The following is a 20,747-nucleotide window of genomic DNA, read 5'->3' as shown; positions in this document are numbered from 1 at the left end:
TACTGGACATAACAGTGGTGAGCAAATTAGATATTTCTTTGTTTCTCCTGTAAAATTTTAGAGTGTTGTCAAATCAGAAACACTTTGAACTGTATCAAGTTGTATATACGAGTTTGTAGTAAATCTTTCCTTTATGTGTGACCTAAAGAGGTGAGATTTCCCCATTAAAATTTTTTTAAGTTTATAATGGAACCAGTAATATGTTTAAGATGTTACTACTGATAAATAAGATGAAGTATTTCAGCTGCTACAAAATGGGAATAAACTATATAGGATTCTCATTTTTAAGAAACCAAGTATTTTCTGATGAAATCTTTTCAGTATTATTGTTATTGTGTCATGATTGCTTTATGTCTTCTAATGTGTGGTTTAGCACAGAGTTGATTCTCTTAGACTCTGGTTGTGAGAATGGGAGAAAAAAGTTGAGGACCATCTAAATTAGTGCATTTTTTTAGAAATATAGAATCCGTGAGCCTCCCCTACTTATCTGAAGACCTTCTTTAGTTACCACATAGCTGTTGTTTAGGGACTCCTTATTTGTTTAATTGTTTTTCCTTCTCCCTACTTCTTGGGTTTGAATACTCCTGCAATTTCATTTTTATAGAGAAATATTGAAGATAATTTGTGTTTGGATATAGTCTACAGAAGTGGTTCTCAAAGAGTGGTATGAGGAACCCTGTGGATTCCTAATATCCCTTTAAGAGAATCTGTGTGGTCTCAACTATTTTCATAATACTCCTAAGATGTTATTTGCTGTTTTTTACAGTGTTGACATTTGCACTTACGGTGCAGAAGCAATGGTGGGTAAAACTGCTGGCACCTTCTCATGAATCAAAGCAGTAGCACTAAATTGCTGAGTTCATTGTATTCTTCACCACTATGCCCTTGCAGTTAAAAACAGTGCCAGTTTCACTTAGTATTCTTGACGAAGCAGTAAAAATTACTAATTTTGTTAAATCTTAGGTCTCTTTTAGTAGCCTTTCTGATGAAATAGGAAGTATTTCTAATCATCTAATGCACCTCTGCGGCATACCAAAGTAGTGGATTCAAATAAAAACTCTTGTGCAGTTATCTGAATTGTAAACAGAACTAGCTGCTTTTTTCATGAAACATCATTTTATTTTTTTTTTTATTTTTTTTTTAAGATTTATTTTTTTATTTTTTTATTTTAAGTCCCCTTCCCTCCCCCGGTTGTCTGTTTTCTGTGTCCTTTTGCTGCGTCTTGTTTCTTTGTCCGCTTCTGTTGTCGTCAGCGGCACGAGAAGTGTGGGCGGCGCCATTCCTGGGCAGGCTGCTCCCTCCTTCGCGCTGGGCGGCTCTCCTTATGGGTGCACTCCTTGCGCGTGGGGCTCCCCTACGCGGGGGACACCCCTGTGTGGCACGGCACTCCTTGCGCGCATCAGCACTGCGCATGGGCCAGCTCCACGCGGGTCAAGGAGGCCCGGGGCTTGAACCGCGGACCTCCCATGTGGTAGACGGACGCCCTAACCACTGGGCCAAGTCCGTTTCCCATGAAACATCATTTTAACTTGAAAGAATAACTGGTAAACTATGGTTTTTCAGACTCGGCTATTTAATAGATATTTTCTTGAAAGCAAACACAGTGAACCTGCCAGTTCAAGGCAAATAATTGATAGTATTTGTTGCTTATGATAAAAATTGAGCTTTCAAGTAAAAATTAGAAGTTCACAAAACTTTTAACTACTACAACGAGCATGAGAGCTTCCAGTACTTTAAAAACTTTTCTCAGGAAACTGTTGGTGATACTAATGAATGTGATTTTTTGATTCTTTAATTGTTATGCAGATTTGGAAGATGTATGTAACTCAGGGAACCAGTATTTTCCCAGTGATCAATGCATAATGGTACTAAATCAGTTAATTTAAAGTGTGAATTAAACCAGTGGTTTTTAAGGGAAAACGGTGCGAAAAGTTCATTGATGTAGTTCACATTCCACATTGCAACTTTGAAAAATTACTAGCGTTTTTATGTAGTGTCAATGAAGAATATCCATAATTATGTGAAAAGACTATTAAAATACTCTTCCCTTTTTCAACTATGTATCTGTGGGAGTTCAGATTTTCTTCATATTCTTCAACCAGAACAACATACCGCAGCAGAATGAATGGAGAAACAGATATGAGAATCCAGATATCTTCTATTAAGTGATGTGAGAAATTTGCAAAAATATGAGTCTTCACACTGAATTATCTTTGTTTTGAAAAATAATATTTTTATTATAGATTATTTATGTTAATGTATGATCAGTTTGTTATTTGAAGTAAAAAGGATATTGTTTTAGTTTGCCAAATGGCTGCCGATGCAAAGTATCAGGGATGCGTTAGCTTTTATAAAGAGGACTTACTTGAGGTGAAAGCTTATGGTTCCAAGACGGAAAAGTCCAGTGCAAGGCACCGTAAGAAATTCTTTCTCACCAAAGCTAACCTGGCGTAGGGCTTGTCTCTTACCTGGCCTTCTCTTTCAGCCTCAGTGGCTCCACTTTCTTTCCAGGTTCTGCTCTAAGCTATCAGGCATATGGTTCATTGCTTCCTGGGCCTCAGCACGTTGAGCCTCTTGGGGGCTTTTCTCCTTACAACTCAACTCTGGGCGAACCCTTTCCCTCACATGGCAGAATCCGATATGGCGGCTTCCTTTTCTTGTGTCTATGTCTCTCTTTGTCTCCATTTATATCAGACCCAGCAAGGGGGTGGAGACTCTACCTGAGTCCAATCAAAAGCCCTTAAAGTGACCTATTCAAAGGATCCTCAGCTGAATTTAATGCAGTCAAAGGATGTCACACCCACAGGAATAAATTAAAAGTTTATTCCGGATTCATAAAATAATTTCAAACTTGCACTCTCCACCCTCTGTCTTTCTGTATGCAAAATACATTGACTACATCACAATACTCCAAAATCTTTAAATCATTTCAGTAGCAATGCTAAGTACAAAATCTCATATAAATCATTTAAAGGCATGCAGTTTGTCTTGGGGCAAAGTTCTCCCCTGGCTGAAGACCTGTGAAACTTGGAAACAAGTTATCTGCTTCTAGTATACAAAGGAGGGACAGACATAGGATAAATATTTCATTACCATAAAGAGAGATTGGGATGAAATAGCCAATCCCCCAAAACCTGCAGGGTTTTACATTTCAAAATCTGGGAGTCATCCTTAGAAAGATGGTTCTTTCTCCTCAGGGCCCTGTGGGGGCCCACCCTTTCCACAGCCTTGCCCAAGGGTCATGCTTTCGGTTACACCCTCTTCAAGCATCAGGTGGTAACTGAGCTCTAGACCTCACCCTCCAAGAACATTGGGGCGATCGCCACACTTCCCCAATCTCTGGGGACAGTCTCAACCCCCTTAGTACAGGGAGGTGGTGGTACCATTCTCCCTAGAAGGGTGGGGTGGTGGTCTGACTCTTCCTAATCTGTGGGGAATAGGCCCAGCCCCCTCAGAGCGGGGTGGGGGGTGGGGGCTGATGACCTAATTGTCCTCAGCCGCCTGGGAGTGAGCTCCACACACTCTGTAGCACGGGGCAGCCATATGCTTCCTGACAAATGGCCTGGAAGACCCACCCTCTTCAGATACTAGGGCAGCCGACCCTTTCCTCACGCATGGGTAGGACCCTTCTCTTGGCATGAGATGTCTTAATTCCAGACCTCAGCTTCCACTTGAAGCCGTTTTTCCTTCAATCTTTCCCCTCCCCTCCCTGTCCCTTTTAGTCTAGGCTGACAGTGGTTTTGTTCTTGCATAAGGCTTACTGGCTTAGCATGCAGGAAATGGGGAGCCAAATCATCAGACAATAAGACTTTCCACAGATCCTTCCTGGATAACTGCATTTCCAATCCTGATTTCCAAGTCCCAGATTTAGTTAAATCTTCACATGGAGCACTGTCCTTTGGGTTTCTGTTTTCTGGAACCTTAGATTTTCCCAAATCAGTCTGCTAGTTTCTTTGTGCCCAGCAGGTTAGTTCTCATTTTATCTCTTCCTCTTGCATTTTGCTATAAGTTGCAGGGAGAAGCCAGGCCTCATTTTCCACATTTACTTTGAAAATCTCCTCGGCTAAATGTCCAAGCCACTTTAAAATAAGGATCACCTTTCCCCCAGTTTCCTATAATGATTTCATCGTTTCCTTCTGAGGCCTCATTGGAAATAACTTTAGGGTCTGTATTCCTACCAACAGTCTCTTCAAAGCAACCTAGGCCTTTTCTGTCAAGCATCTCACAATTCCTTCAAAAAATACCTCTTACCTCCTTATAAAACCATTCCAGCATTTTTGGTAATTGCAGCAGCACGACCTCACTCTCCTAGTACCAATTTGTAAAAATCCACCTTTTATTGTATGATTTGTGATTGATAATTATCTGATTTTTAAAAACCAGTATGCATTCCATTCTGTAGTATTATTATAGAAAATTATAGAATTACTGGAAATTTTAGACCTAGGACTACTTGGCATTTGCAGAGTAGGCAAATTGTTTTTCTTTCCTCTTCTTTCTATTCTTTTTTGCTATTAATCTTTAGTCTCCTCTAGCGCAAACTTTTCTCACTAATATTCAGTCTTTGTCTAAATTCTAAAATGTTCTGATTCCTCTGGTTTATTCATTCAACCAATGGGTCTTCCTTTACTAGAAAATCTATTATATTCTATGTAAGTCTGGGTAAAGTAATTGTTCCAAGTGTGATTGTAAATAACTGGGCATAGAAGTTACAGTTTAGTTTTATTTTTTCTTAAGCTAATATAACTCTTTCTGATGTAAAAATATCACTTGTTCTTTGAAGACCCTAAAGAAGTAGAAGAGGAATATAAGAATGCCTGTTACTCTAACATCTTTCCAGTCCAAGATAGCTACTTCTAAAATATTGTGTGTCCTGTCGGTGTTTTATGTGCAGATATTTGCATTTAAAAGTAGAACTTGGTGTATCAATGGAATAATGGAAAAAAAGAGGAGACTTTTTAGTTAAGAGTGTTTCTGACTTCACATGACTGTCTTACATTGCTTTGATCTTCTCTGGCTGAATAATGTTTTACAAACACTGGTTCCTGGGAATATTCTTTGAAATAAAGGGAATCAAGAAAGTTTGGAAAATACTATATATCATATTCTTCCCTTGGAGTTTAATAAATTAAAGACTCTGAGGAGTCCTCCAACTTGTTTTAGCTTTACTTGAGTCGTTCTTTTCTTTAGAGAACCTTCGTTATTGTTCTTTGCTGCTCTTGTTCTTTGTTGTCTAATATAGAACACTTTGGAAAATACTGATGTATTCTGATGCTCTTGCTATCCAAAGTGAGGTCACAGACCAGTGGCATCGGCATCGCGTGCAGAATTTCAGGCTCCACCAGGGACTTAGTGAATTAGAGCCTGTATTTTAATAAGATCTTTAGGTTATCAATATACAAAATAAAGTTTGAGCCTGACGAGGTTTTTCATAAGAAAACGAGGTGGGCAGAGCTCCGAAGGCGTTCTTTCCACTTGAGCTGCATTTTCTAAAGGGCTTTTTCTCCTTCGGTGTGCGTGTAGGGATGGGAATGAGTGCAGACGTGCATGTATACGGGCCTGTGGGTGTGTGAATGTGTGGGCCTGTGGGCCCGTGTCTCTCTCTGTTGCCATCTCTAGGGCCCCTTCAGTCTTCACTAGACCCATCTCTCAATGACCTTAATGAACTCTTCTGTCCCAAAATGCATTCTGTTATTACATCTCCTCCCTCTGTCCCAGATACCCGTACACAGCCGTGCATTCCTTCAACCATAGAGCTCACCACGGCCATCTTTCGGAAGCCTCCTGTGAGGGAGCAAGTTGCAGGAATAGGGATAAAGAGGAGATGGGTTTGTCAGACTGAAGTAATAAGTAGAAAAGAACTGGCCTTCCCTCCAGAAAAGACCCAGAGGTTTTGAATTGATGACTCGAGTCCTGAATTGCAGTCTCGCTGGCTGCCAATAGGAGCAAGCAACTGGGGCTCTGTGCGCTCTGACTCCACCTCCGCCAGGTCCTCTCTGTCCTTTCTTATTCTGTTTATTGGGATTTTTCATAATTTTTGCTTCATAAAGGTATTTTGCTACCAAAATTTTAAAAAAAAATTCATTTGGCCTTCTATCCCTTTGAGTTCTTCTGTATAAGCACAGTAAATGGATTAATTATGTTTGGATTTCTTAGCCTCACAATCCAAAGGCTAATAATGATTTCTGTATGGTAGAGGGGAGATTTAAAACTTTTCTCTTGATAGGCCTTGTCTACCTCTCTCCTTCCCTGATTATTTCTGTCTTCATAGTCACCCCTACTCTCACCCCCATCTTCTCTAGACACTTGCTTCTTTCCGAAGACTAAGTCTGGTAAGCTTCAGAGATAATCATTTATTAGACGAGTAATGAGCAGTGCAATTTATAGATACAAGTATGTTAAGTTTATAATGTCATCAAAATATAATTTTTGGTAGGGCTTATCTGCATTGTGTATATGAAATTTTGTCAGAATTCCCTTGCTCTCAATTTTTCATAAACTTAGCCTTATTACATGACATTTTTGGGTAACATTTCTTGATAATATACATTTTCGTTGTAATCTTGCCATCATCCACTTGTATAGGGTTTCGTTGTATTAATATATTCATATTTTTAGTGTAGGAAAGCATATATAGTTTTATTTTCACAACTTTGTTTTACATTTTTATGTGTATTCAGGATGATTATAGAAAGCAAAAGTGCAAAAAACTTTAATTTTAAGAGTTCCCTGCCGTTATGTTGTTTAGTAGTTAAGAGCTTGAACTTTGGAGCTCAAATGCTTAGGTTTAAATACAGGTTCTGCCACCTTTTGTGTGACCTTGTGAAAGCCACAAAATTTCTCTAAGCCTCAGTTTTTTCATTTATAAAATGGAGATAATAATACCACCTCATAGGGTTGTTGTAAAGTTTATGTTTGATAAATCCTCATAAAGTACTCGGCACAGTGCCTGGCACATAGTAGTCCTCAAAAAATGTTAAAGCTAAAACAAATACACTGGTGGTGATCAAGGAATAGTTTTCCATATCGGGGTATAACAACTACTATTGAATGTGGGGTTCCAGTGGGGTAGCTGACAAAACCAAAGCATAAGAAGAATAAGTGATTTCTACTGAAAATAACATTTCCACCAAGTGCTTCTGGGATTCCTTCATATATTCTTTTTCTCTTGCTCACTTTTGAACATGTGCTCTATCTTTGACCATATTCTCTTTCTCTCTATGTATATGTTTTTGTTTTTCTTTAGTAACCTGATGTGGACTATCACATAAACATTTGGGATTTACCAGTAAAAATTTTAACTTCTAGGAAATACTTTGGTAGTGTGGTAGCAAGCTGTGAAAATATAGATTTAAGAATTGAACAGTTAAAGCATCACTTTACTGTTGCCATAGTTGAAGAGTAAGTGTTTTCAAAGTTCGGATTGTCGGAGAGCATGGATGTGGTTATTTCAGGCCATTGAGCATATAATGCTGTTTCTTTTACCGTGCTCCCTCCTCCTACCTCTACCCTACCCCTACTCCTGAACATAGTTTCTTCCTTGTTCTTTTTGATTGCTCAGGCATCATCTCTCTCAATAAGCATTGTTTTTCCGTAGACCAGAATAAATGCCCTTCTAAATACTCTTAAAGCATTTTATGCAAGTTGTGTTAATTCTGTTTACATAGTATATTGGAAATACTTCTTTTTTTGGTTCTCCTTCACTGGACTGTAGTCTCCTTGAGCGCAGGACCTTTGATCTTGGAGTCACATTTTTAGTTTAAATTCCCATCATACCACTTATAGCCATTATGACTGTAGGACTTTCTGGTGAGGATTAAATGTGATAAATGATGTAAAGAATTTGACATAGTGTATGGCACATAATGAAAGTATGATTAATGTTAGTTAATAATATTAATTGTAATAAGGGTAATGATTTCCAATATCTTGCATAGGTGCTGATAATGCGTAACTGAACTGCAAAGGCCCTTTATCATTTAATTCTGCTGCTACTTTAATCTGTATTCCATTTTTTTTGTTTAAAGAACTTCCATATAATTTCATTTCATTTTGTGACCTGTGATTTAGATGGGTATGTTTAATTATGCCCATTTTACTTGCTAAGAGAGTTTAAGTCAAACTAAGTTACTTGCCTGTTCTACTTTTTCAGCAGCATTGAAAATGTTTTGCTTAGCCATGATTGATACCAGTTGATAGCATTTTATTCCAGTTTAGATCATGCTTACTTGTTTGTTGAATCTTAACTAAGTCAGAATGTGTAGTGGGAGCCATTGCAATAGTGTAGGCCAAAGATAGTAGTCGCCTGAAAAAGAGTAACGTCAGTGTGAAAGGTAAATGAATGGATCCTACATACTTTAGGAGAACTTCGTGGTTGATGGAGTATGGGTGTGGGTGGTGAGAAGTTGATTTGTAGAGGGGGAAGAATCCCAGGATAATGGCTTAATTAAGCAGCTAGATATGAATGGTGGTTACTTCTCCCTGAGATCATGAACAGAAAGAAGGTTAGATTTGGGGAAAGGTGATAGTTTACTTTTAGATTTGTTGAATTTCAGGTGCCTGTCCAAAGGCGATATCTAATATGCAGTTGGATATGTGGGGCTAAGGCTAGGAAAGAGAGCAGGGCTTTAAATCCGTATTTGGTAGTCAGCATATATGATTGTGCTGAAACCATGGGAGCAGGTAAGATAAATCAGGGAGAGAATTCACTGCATGGTGTGATAAAAGAGCCTAAGTAGGAACCCTGAGAAATATCACTGTTATTTTGTGGTGGTAGAAGAGCATCCCTCCCAAAAAATGAAATGGAGAGAAAAAGAAAAAAACCCAAAACAATGGGGAATAAGAAACCCAGGAGAGTATAATCTTGCAGAAACAAAGGTAAGAAGGTGTTTCTGAAAGGAGAGAGTGCGGTCAGCTTTGTCACATCGCCTTCACTTCATCAGACAGAATCCTTTTTTTTCCCTCAAGTCCCATGTAATTTTTGTTTTAACAAGTGTGACATTATAATTCATATTTTAAGTTATAATAAGGGAATAATCCTGTGTAATGCCTGCACTAAGCTTTTCAAGATAGTTATATTTCTGAGTTTTATCTGTGGGTTAAATAAAGGAGATTAATATTGGTAGGTAGGAAGATGAGTAAAATTATGTTAGCAAATAGCTTTCTTTCCTGAGGAATAGTGCTACTATTATCAAATAATGTCTATCATCATTAAAGCTGTACTTCTAAAGGTGGTTCTTGATTGTAGCTATAGAATTTAAAAGAATATAATATAAACATGGGGTCCATTTCAGTCTCAGTTTTTTTAAGGGGCAAGTAAATGTATAATAACTTGGAAGACTCTTTGAAAATTGCAAAGTTAAGAAGTCCGTCCCTTGGGAAGCGGACTTGACCCAGTGGTTAGGACGTCCGCCTACCACATGGAGGTCCGCGGTTCAAACCCCAGGCCTCCTTGACCCGTGTGCAGCTGGCCCACACGTGGTGCTGATGCGCGCAAGGAGTGCCGTGCCACGCAGGGGTGTCCCCCGCGTAGGGGAACCCCATGTGCAAGGAGTGCACCCCATAAGCAGAGCCGCCCAGCGCGAAAGAAAGTGCAGCCTGCCCAGGAATGGTGCCGCACACACGGAGAGCTGACACAACAAGATGACGCAACAAAGAGAAACACAGACTCCCGTGCTGCTGACGACAACAGAAGCGGACAAAGAAGACGCAGCAAATAGACACAGAGAACAGACAACTGGGGTGGGGGGGGGGAGGGGAGAAGGAGAGAGAAATAAATAAATAAATAAATCTTAAAAAAAAAAGTCCGTCCCTATCTTCTCTTTTTAGGAGGAATCAATCAGAGTGCTCTTTATTTTTTAAAAGATTTATTTATTTATCCCTTCCCCTACCCCGGTTGTCTGTTCTCTCTGTCCATTGGCTGCGTGTTCTTCTTTGTCCTCTTCTGTTGTCAGTGGCACAGGAATCTGTTTCTTTTTGTTGCGTCATCTCGTTGTGTCAGCTCTCCGTGTGTGTGGCGCCATTCTTGGGCAGGCTGCACTTTCTGTCGTTCTGGGCGGGCTGGGCGGCTCTCCTTACGGGGCGCACTCCTTGCGCGTGGGGCTCCCCTAAGTGGGGACACCCCTGCATGGCACAGGCACTCCTTGTGCGCATCAGCACTGTGCGAGGGCCAGCTCCACACAGGTCAAGAAGGCCCCGGGTTTGAACCGCGGACCTCCCATGTGGTAGACAGACGTACTAACCGCTGGGCCAACTCTGCTTCCCCAGAGTGCTCTTTATTGATCTACTAACCAAGCAAATTACAGCACTTTTGATAAAACTGTATTTGTTCTATAAAGTGGTAGTTATCTGAATTTATGATGCTTAGAGTTCAGGTGTTATGAGTACTGAATAATGACATAATTGTAGATTGTGATTAAGAAAAATAAGGGGAGTAAAATTGAAATATGTCACCAGAGGAGGTGTCTCTAAGGAGCTGGCATTTAAGCTGAAAGCTGAAGGATGAGAAGATGTTCACAAAAGACTTCCTATTAAGTATAAGCTTGAAGCCCTTTCAATAGAAAAGCATTTGTTTTATACTGAGCAAAGACTATCTAGTGTGTGTGAAGGTATGAGGTAAGAGAATTCAGAGGAGACTGGAGCAGTAGGCAAACACCGTATCATGTTATAGTCATTTCATTATAAATATACTTAGATTTTATTCTAAGTGCAAAAGGAAACCTATGAATACATTTTTGAAGTGATAGTGAAATTAATTATTTTAAAGGAGGATGATTAACATGGAACATAGTGCAAAGATAGTAGAAGAATTAGAATTTAAATTAAATTAGAATTTAAAATTCACTCATTGGAAATTAAAAAAAAAAAGGGAATAACTTTCCCTTTAGGAAGGAGAGAGAGACATTTAGAGCTAGTCTTCGACTGCCATAATAACTTTATCACTGTTGACTCGAGACGATATTGAAATGTATTATGTTAGAAAAATTTGTCATTGTTTTATAAAATCAGTGTTACATGGAAAATGTGTGCTTATATTTTAGAGATGACTATTCACATGATCTGAAAACTAATGCAGGGCTTTAGAAACTGGTCAGATTAGTTTTAATATAATAGAGAAGATGAGAACAACAACATAATAACAGGGTAAAGGTCATGACTCTCTTATTGTGTGGGCATAATTGTTGGCTTTGAGAGTGTTGTTAGCTGCTGTTCTGTGTTTTTTTGGTATATTAATTTGGATACTGTAGTTATTAAGTAAGGGACTTACATATAATGCTTCTCACATTCTGGGCTAGGATCAGGAAGATGTTTTCTTGAACTAGAAACTTAAGAGTACATGATATTAACTGTCTACAGAAATATCCAATTCTAATATATGTCTTACAAATGTGATGCTTTAATTAAGGAACTAGGTATATGTCAGGTCAAATTAGGAAGACCAAAAATTGCTGAAGATCAACTAATGTGAATATGGTGTCCTTAGGAAGAATGACTAGAACACAAAATAAAAGATAAACTGCACAGGATTACAGCACTGGACAGTTGGTCAGTGTTTTAGCATAGTGCAAGAGGTAGTAGTGGGAGAGAAAGAGATGCTATTTGGAGGTTACTAGAATGGTATTTTATTCTGGAGTTGGAGTAAATTAGATTTCTGCATCTCTAGATCAATTATATCTTAATACCATCCAATATTTTTCAAAGTAATTTATAGACTGGCTACATCATCCAATTTCCAGGGCTGCTATGCACTTAGACTTGTGTGGCTGGTAGCTCCTGAAATTATGCTGCATGTCGGCTTTGTTCAGGTGTGTTGATACTGGGAAGGGAATGCCATCAATGGTGACATCTGATTGATTAATCAGTTTGGTAAATTTGGTTAGTATAATTCAGGCTTTGAGTCTTGTCTTAAAGAAGACAATTGCTTTGTCTAAATTGAGGTTTTTTTTTTTTTCATTTTAAAAACAACTTTTTAAAGTATATCACTCATACATGAACATACATAAACAAGTGTATAGTAGAAGTTGTGAACTTACAAAACAAACATGCATAGCATCATACAGGGCACCCATACATCTCCCCACCACAAATACCTTGCATTGTCATGTGAAACATCTGTAACAAATGGTGAAAGAGCGTAGTCAAAGTATTACTACTACTAACTATAGTCTGTACCTTAACATTTGGTGTATTCTTCCCTCTATCCAACTTATTATTTTTTTGTTCATAAACCATATAATTTATCTAAAGTGCATTTTGTATAACTGAGTTGTGCATTCATCACTTCGATGTTAGAGCATTTTCAGTACTCAAAAAAAACTGACAAAAAACAAACCACTGTCATACCCATAGTGCTACTAATTACAAATACTATGATGTGCTTTCACCACTTCTATTCATTTCCAAAACATTACCAACAACTTTTTACCAATAATTTTTTAATTTTAATTTTACTTTTTTAGGGATTGAACCCAGGACCTCATACATAGGAAGCAGGTGCTCAACCTCTTAGCTACATCCATTCCCCCATTTTCACCAATTCTGCACAGATTAAGCCTCAACTTTCCATTCTCTAACACATTCTTCTCTCTGGTGACTCACATTCTAGCTATTAACTCCATAAGTTTGCTCATTATATTTAGTTTAAAATAGTGAAGTCATACAATATTTGTCCTTTTATGCCTGGCTTGCTTCACTCAACATAATGTCCTCCAGGTTCATCCACTTTGTCATATGCTTCATGATTTCATTTCTTCTTACAGCTGAATGATATTCCATCATGCGTATATACCACAGTTTGTTTATCCATTCGTCAGTTGATAGATACCTGGGTTGTTTCTGTCTTTGACAATTTTGAATGACGTCTCTATGAATATTGGTGTGCAGATATTGGTTCGTGTCACGGCTCTCAGTTCTTCTGGGTATATACCTAATAGTATTTCCAGGTCACATGGTACGTCTATATCTAACTTCCTTAGGAACCGCTAAACAGATTTCCACAGTAGCTGTACCATTCTACATTTCCACCGGTAGTGAATAAGTGTTCCTGTATCTCCATATCCTCTCCAGCAGTTGGAGTTTTGTGTTTTGCTAATAGCGGCCATTCTAGTAGGTGAGAAATGATATCTTTGCTTTGATTTGCATTTTCCTAATAGCTAGTGATGTTGAGCATTATTTTATGTGTTTTTTCTCTGTTTGTATTTCTTATTTTGAAAAATGTCTGTTCAGGTCTTCTGCCCATTTTTTAACTGGGTCCTTTGTATTGTATTTTTATTGTTGAGTTGTAGTATCTCTTTTTATATCATGGATATTAGACCTTTGTCCAAATACTTTCTCCCATTGAGTAGGCTGCCCTTTTACTCTCTTCACAAAGTCCTTTTAGGTGCAGAAGTGTTTACTTTTGAGGAGGTCCCCTTTAACTATTGTTTCTGTTGTTGCTCGTGCTTTGGGCATAAAGTTTAAGAGACCCCCGCTAACTAAATTTCTTGTAAATGTTTCCCTACGTTATCTTCTAGTTTTATGGTCCTGGTTTTTATGTTTAAGTCTTTGATCCATTTTAAGTTGGTTCTTGTATTGGGAGTAAAATACGGGTCCTCTTTCATTCTTTTGGTTATGGATATGCAGTTCTCCCAGCATCATTTTTTGAAGAGACTTTTCTGTCCCAGAAAAGTGGACTTGGGTAGGCTTATCGAAAATCAGTTGACCATAGAGGTGGAGGGTTTATTTCTGAACTCTGAATTTCATTCCATTGATCATTGTGTCTATTGTTATGCCAATACATACTGTTTTGGCACTGTAGGTTTATAGTACACTTGGGTTAGGAAGCGTGAGTCTTCCAACTCTTTTCTTCTTCTATAGGAAGTTTTTGACTACTGGGGACCTGTTTCCCTTCCAAATAAATTTGATAATTGACTTTTCTATTGCTTTAAAGTACCCTGTTGGTATTTTGATTGGTATTGCATGGAATCTATAAATTAATTTGGGTAGAATTGACATCTTCACAATGTTTAGTCTCTAATCCATGAACATGGAATGTCCTCCATTTGTTTGTCTTTGATTTCTTTTGCAGTGTTTTGTAGTTTTCTGAATACACATCTTTACATTCCTGGTTAAATTAATTCCAAGCTCTGAGTCTTTTTGTTGCTATTGTAAATGGATTTTTTTTTCTTGATTTTTCTCCTCAACTTGCTCATGACTAGTATATAGAATTGCTACTTGATTTTGTGTGTTGATCTTGTATCCTGCCACTTTGCTGAACTCATTTTATTAGCTCAAGTAGCTTTGTTGTAGATATTTTGGAATTTTCTAAATACAGAATCATTTCATCTACACATAGTGAGAGTTTTATTTCCTCTTTTGCTATTTGAATGCCTTTTATTTCTTTTTCTTGCCTAATTGCTTAGAACCTCTAGCACAATATTGAATTAACAGTGGAGACAGTGGCATCCTTGTCCTGTTCCTGATCTTAGAGGGAAAGCTTTCAGCCTCTCTGCATTGAGTATGATGTTGGCTCTGGGATTTTCATATATGCCCTTTATTATGTTGAGGAACTTTCCTTCTATACCTATCTTTTGAAGCATTTTTATCAAGAAAGAATGCTAGATTTTGCCAGATGTCTTTTCTGCATCAGTCAAGATGATCACGTAAGTTTTTCCTTTTGATTTGTTAATGTAGTGTATTATGTTAATTGATTTTCTTATGTTGAACATTCAACACCCTTGCATACCAGGGTTAAAACCTACTTGATTATGATGTGTAATTGTCTTTACATGTGGTTGGATTCTATTTGCAAGTATTTTGTCGAGAAGTTTTGCATTTATGTTCATTAGAGAGATTGGTATGTAATTTTCTTTTCTTGTAGTATTTTTTCTGGCTTTGGTGGCTTCATAAAATGTGATGGGGAATTTTCCCTCCTCTTCAATTTTTTGGAAGAGTTGAAATAGGATTGGTATTAATTCTTCTCAAAACGTTTAGTAGGATCCACCTGTGAAGCCATCTGATCCTGGACTGTTCTTTGTTGGAAGATTTTTGATGACTGATTTGCTTTCTTTGTTTTTCATTGGTTTGTTGAGACCAAGTTTGCTGTCCAAATCTGAATTTTCTGTAGCCTTTGTCCCTTCCTCTCCCCTTCCTTGGGGAAGAGGACCCCTGCAGCCCCTTCAGTCCACAGCCACTGCAGTCCACAGGCGCTGCAGTCTGCACGCTGCTGTTTGCTCCGTAGGTGGGGGGGAAGGGTGCTCTCTGCTGCTTTTGCAGCTCTCCTCATAGGATTTTTCAGCCAGCTGAGACTCCTTCCTTCCTTGCGCTCTCTTCTGGGTGGTGTCTCACCTTCCCCTGGTGTCCTGACCCCAGAGCAGCCCTCCAGACAGTCTCTGCCTGTCCTCAGCTATTTTTTCTGGGAGAGAAGTGATCCCTCTGCCTTTATTCCTCCTTCTTCAAGGTTGAATTTTTGGATTGAAACACTGATCACCCAATTCAGAACTGGTTCCCCATCAAGGTACTATTTTAATATGAGATCCTTTTTTAGGCATTCCTTTGACACTTTTAGCTCAGTGCTAATTACTTTGTGAAGCTACCTAGCTTAGTTATTCATTGCTGTGTAACAGATTACCCAACAAATTAGTGGCTGAAAACAACAAATGCTTATTATCTTATGTTTTCTGTGAGTCAGGAACTTAGAACAACGCAGCTGTATGATTTTGACTCAGGTTCTCTCTCCCTCTCTCTCTCTTTTTTTTTTTTTTTTTGAGGTACTGGGGTGTGGGGAATTGAACCTGGGACCTTGTATGTGGGACTGGCACTCAACCACTGAGCCACATTGACTTCCCTGTGTTTTTGCTTGATTTGCTTGTTGTTTGTTTTTGTTTTTTTTCAGGAGGCACTCGGAACTGAACCTGGAACCTCCCATGTGGGAGGCAGGCGCGCAACCGCCTGAGCCATATCCACTTCCGTTTCTCTTTTGAGACTGCAGTCAAGGAGTTGGCTTTAACTGCAGTCATTTCAGGGCTCATCTGATAGAGGATCTGCTTCCAGATCCCTTATGTGTTTTTCAGCAGGCCTTGGAACACCTGTTTTCAAGTTCCTCACATGATTGCTGGCATGCCTCACGTCCTTTGGTGGCTGTGGGCTAGAGACATCAGTTTCTTGCTGTATGGGCCTCTCCGTAAGGCTGCTGACAACATGGTAGCTTGCTTCTCTCAGAGAAAAGGGATCCTAGGGAGAGAGTGAGCATGAGAGAGAGTCCCTAAGATGAAAGCCAAAGTCTTCTTATAATCTAATTTCAGAAATGACCTCCCTTTATTTTTGCCTAGTTCTGTTCCTTAGAAGTGAGCACTAAATGCAGGAAGGGCACGGGATTAGAGAAAAGTAAATGAATACCAGGAGTTGGGGATCACTGGGGACCAGCTCAGAGGCTGCCTACCACACCATTCTTTAGTCAAATGGTTTAAAACTATTTTGTTTTTGTTCTCGCAGAATTATTTTTTCAAAGGGAAGCTTATTGGGGAAATCCAAAATGTAAAATAGATTAACAAGTTATTTTGGTTAAGGCAGGGGTTGTAGGGAACTAGAGTCCACCTGCTCAGCACCCCTCTCCCTTTAGAACAGTTTGAGTATTACCTTAAATATAAAATACCAAGAACATGAATATATACTATTTTTCTTATTTTCATTTTAGAATTTGTCAGCAGTCGCAGTTCTGAAATTCTAACTGTAAAAGTCGGGTATTGGGACATAGAAAACAATGCTTGTAAACATTTCTGGCAACGTTTAAACGTCTGAGTAGCTTCCTTTTTTAAAGTAAATTTGATATAGTGGCTGATTTTGTACTATTAGCAGGTATAATTCATGTATTGGTGTGATGATATTAAGAGTGTTTTATGTTCTAACTACTGTCCAGTATGTTTTAACTATTTCCAAATCACATATCCATATATTTTTTTTAAGTCACAAGTATATCATGGTATTTGTAATTTGATAATATGAACACGTTCTTTTAGCTCGTTACTTTTGTGCTGGAAACTGAGATTCCCAATATCATTAATACAAATTGCATATTTACTTTATCATACAATATAGATCTAGTTTTCAAAACAATGGTACCACTATTAATATAGTCAAAATCTGAATGGAATTTAGAATTTCTTTATAGTTGTTTTAGTCCTTAGTTTAGCTCCCTCTAAAACTGTACAGTCAGTCACTTGAGAATAATCCCGTTCTGAGTAATTTTTTAACAGTTTGCTATATGGTTAGATTCTGAGCACTGTTTCCAAGCACTTTACTTTCATTAACTCACTTAATCTTTACAACTGCCCAGTGAAGTATTAATCCTACTTTACAGTTTAATATTATTTTTGCCATTTTGATTTTACACGATTTTGGGTTAACAGGAAACTAGCATTGTTTTTGTTTGCTTGTTTGTTTCTTTACGGGATGGTATAGGGGAAGTAGTAGATAAAACTGAGGGAACTATTTTGTTTAGGAAATGAGGTGGTAGTTATTGTAAAATTGAAGGCTCTGAGAACAGTGAAGTATACTATGGAGATGAGGAGGAAAAGAAGACATAATAGACTCTCAATGAAATTTTGTGACATGTATAAATAAAAGACAAACTGCCAATCTCATAATTTCTATTTAAAAGTCCTGTCTTTAATGTAACATTTTTTGTGATTTATGTATCTTTTTAAAAGAACAATTAAAAAAATAAAAAATAAAAAAAAACAAGAACAAAACTCCCGTGCCCTCTAGAGCCCTATCCTATTGGATGATAGTTAGAGGGAAGGCATAGTTAGAAAAAGCTGATAATTCAAGATTCTATACTTAACCTCAACTTTCCTATGATCAGTTTATAGAGCAAGTAGTTTATGATTGACTTTGACCTTACTTTGACTAGTTTTGTTTAATTCTTGATTTTGAATTTTGAATTTTATCTTTAAAATTATCATTGAGGATAGTAATCCCAGTTAATTGATATTCAGCTAGCTGTTTTTATATATAAAATAATATTTTATATATAAACTAACATTCACTTGTGTGTGTATATTTGTGTTTATATATAGTATTAAAATTTATTGCACTGTTACAGGATTCCAGGTCTAAGATTTACCACAAAGAACAACTTTCCACACCATAATACGTAGCATTATAATTTTAAATTTAAATTAAAGTTAGAAAATAGTGTATTAGGTATTATCAAAACCAGTTGTGATTTAAGTTCTTTTTAAATATAATGTCCAAAACAGGGTCTGTTAGTGGAAGTGAAAGTTACTTAAAACCAATGTTTTCGAGTAGTCTTTTCGTAACATGAAATTGATTTTATAGAGAAGTTTTCATTAGTAAAATGCTTATTTGGCTCTTAATTACTAAGGAGCATCTTTCTGTGGATGGGGATTATAATTAGAGTTCTCACAGGATTTTTTGGAGTAAAGCATCCCAGTCCCTGGAATTTCTTTTTAAAACTATTCTGGTAAAATCCATCTTAGTTGAGTTTATGGCATGATAAAACAACAACAAATCATAGCTTTCAATGCTAGGTTCTAAATGACCCTTTGGTTACCATAAAATATTTTAAAGATATTTTACAGTATTTTAAAAATGTATTTGATTCTATTTAAGTTGATTAGACCTGAGTCTAAATGGAAAATGCGTTTGTTATCAATTAAAATTGGAAATTATTATTTAGTTCTTAAATCTTTTATACTAGTATATAGTGTTAGAGTAAAATATTTTGTTTGTTGCTCTGTTACCTATTTTATCTGTACAAACATGTAAGACCTTTGTGCCATATGGTTACTTCTTCTTCAATAAATAAAAATTAATGTTTGTATATGACCCTTTTTGGGTATTTATCTCTCTGTATTATATTTAGAAATAGAGGCCTGTGGAGTACTCCTGTTTCAATGAATGGGTCATTTAAAAAACACTAAAGCATTTATTCCTATTATACTTTAAAACTCAGATTTGTAGAAAAATGGATATAATTTACCCAAGGCAGTTTGTATCTTAAATAGGAGTTTTGCAGAAATCTTGATGTATTTGTTGCCAACTTTCACTAAATAGAATTATTATCTCATAACAAGATTGAAATGCAAGAATTTCAGTAGAATTTCATATTCAATTTAAATTTTTTCATTGAATAAAGATTTTATAGTCCTTTTTATCCTATTAACTCTTAAAGGAAAAGCAGTACACTTTCTCTAATTTGTTTCCATGGAATGAAGAACCATGAAACTGTCAGCTTCTCAAAGGTATGGGATGAGTGTTTAGGAGCATAATGGTAAAGGAAGGGGTAATACTGAGACATATCTATATCTTCAATAGGAACGAGTGTTTGAAGTCTGCTGTAGCAAATTAAAATGAACATGTACCTGATGAAATATGTATTGAGTTAAAGGTAAAAGAATTTCTCCATGTGAGCTTGAAGATAAAATTCTTTTGAGGAGGTTTTTAAAATTTCCTCTTTTGATTAGAAATAGCTTCTTTTTTAAAAATGACAGTTCCATTTTTTGATGATTACTTTTAAAATACAACAATTTATCAAAATTATTACTGTATTATACTCCTTTGTATAAGTATTTAAGTTAAAATCAGTATTATTGTTTATCATTAGCCTGGCATACTCTTATGTATATATATATGTATATATATGTATATATGTATATTGTTATAGGTGATAAATGGTCTTTTTAAAGACTTATTGAGTGATAAAAGGGAATTGTATTGATAGTTTTTTTTTCTCTTACAGATTGTTACCCATTGGGTAATGCTGGCTTCTATACCAAAATCTGGTTAATGTAATGACAATGGCTAGTTAAGAAATGGCAGATTTTGATCAACTAATTACCTTTGTACTAATATTAAAAAATGATATTGTTCATTGGAAAGGAAGAAGAGTCTTACAGCTCTTATTTTTGTATGTTAAAATATAGCTGCCATTATCGTGGAAATTTAAAAATGAAACCATTCAAATCATTTTCTTATCCTTGTGTTTTTGATAATGCTAGAAGTTTCTGTTGACATTATAGTTAGCAAATTGTTTTCTGTAATTGTTTTGGTGTATGTATATATAGTTATCTGCTGAATTTACAACCCTTTCCCTTGTAGTTCTACATGAATAATAATCTCAAAACTAAATAATCTTCTTATTCTAATAGAGAAGAAAAAGCTGGATCACTTACCAGTAACTGGAGTTCTCCTATTGGGTAATCTCCACAGATCCACATTCTTTGAAGTTATTGTGAATGCCTCGAGGACCAAGGAATCGTTGAAATTTCCAATTTCAGGAAGGTAAGCAAGTGCACTGAAGCATGTCTCTAGCATCTCTCAAATCCCTTCCCCCCAACTTTCTTACGTATACGTCTGTACTGCATGCCCCCTCAGTTCCAGTGGATGCCCATCAGGAAGATTCTGATGCTGGACAGAAGGGCAAGAGAGGTGGATCTGTGGGGCAAAAGACCCAATAGGATAACTCAAGTTACTGGTAAGTAAGCTAGTTTGCACAAACTTGAGATTTTTTTTCTCAAATATCTTCATTTTGGAAGGAGATTGTTTCATTACAACCAAAGGAAGCTGTTTGAGATAGCTTCTTTTTATAAGTTTGATATGGATTATCTCATTTGTTGTTTGGGTGATAAATACCTAAATGATTAATGTGTTTATGAGTAAAAGTTTGACATTAATTTTAAAGTTTTATGTAATTGAAATAATAGCTGTTTCTAAAAATTTAATGTTAATTGATTTTTGGTAAACAGTGT

The 20,747-nt window shown here is 36.9% G+C and overlaps 1 protein-coding gene across 3 annotated transcripts in view; it reads left to right on the top strand.

The window, feature by feature from the left end:
- Positions 1–20,747, top strand: part of YAF2 (YY1 associated factor 2) — a 102,535-nt gene that overhangs the window by 4,263 nt on the left and 77,525 nt on the right. Inside the window, exon 3 of one of the 3 annotated variants that reach the window (XM_058307820.2) lies at positions 20,209–20,280. The exons of 1 other annotated variant lie outside the window; for it this stretch is intronic. In XM_058307820.2, the coding sequence (XP_058163803.1) occupies positions 20,209–20,280 (72 nt within the window). Of the gene's footprint in view, positions 1–20,147; positions 20,281–20,747 lie in introns of all 3 variants that reach the window. One more of the 3 variants, XM_071218779.1, reaches the window with a different exon arrangement.

The sequence above is a fragment of the Dasypus novemcinctus genome, chromosome 12, assembly GCF_030445035.2.
Source record: "Dasypus novemcinctus isolate mDasNov1 chromosome 12, mDasNov1.1.hap2, whole genome shotgun sequence".
NCBI classification, from domain to species: Eukaryota; Metazoa; Chordata; class Mammalia; order Cingulata; family Dasypodidae; genus Dasypus; species Dasypus novemcinctus.
This window is presented reverse-complemented; position numbering and strand designations above follow the sequence as displayed.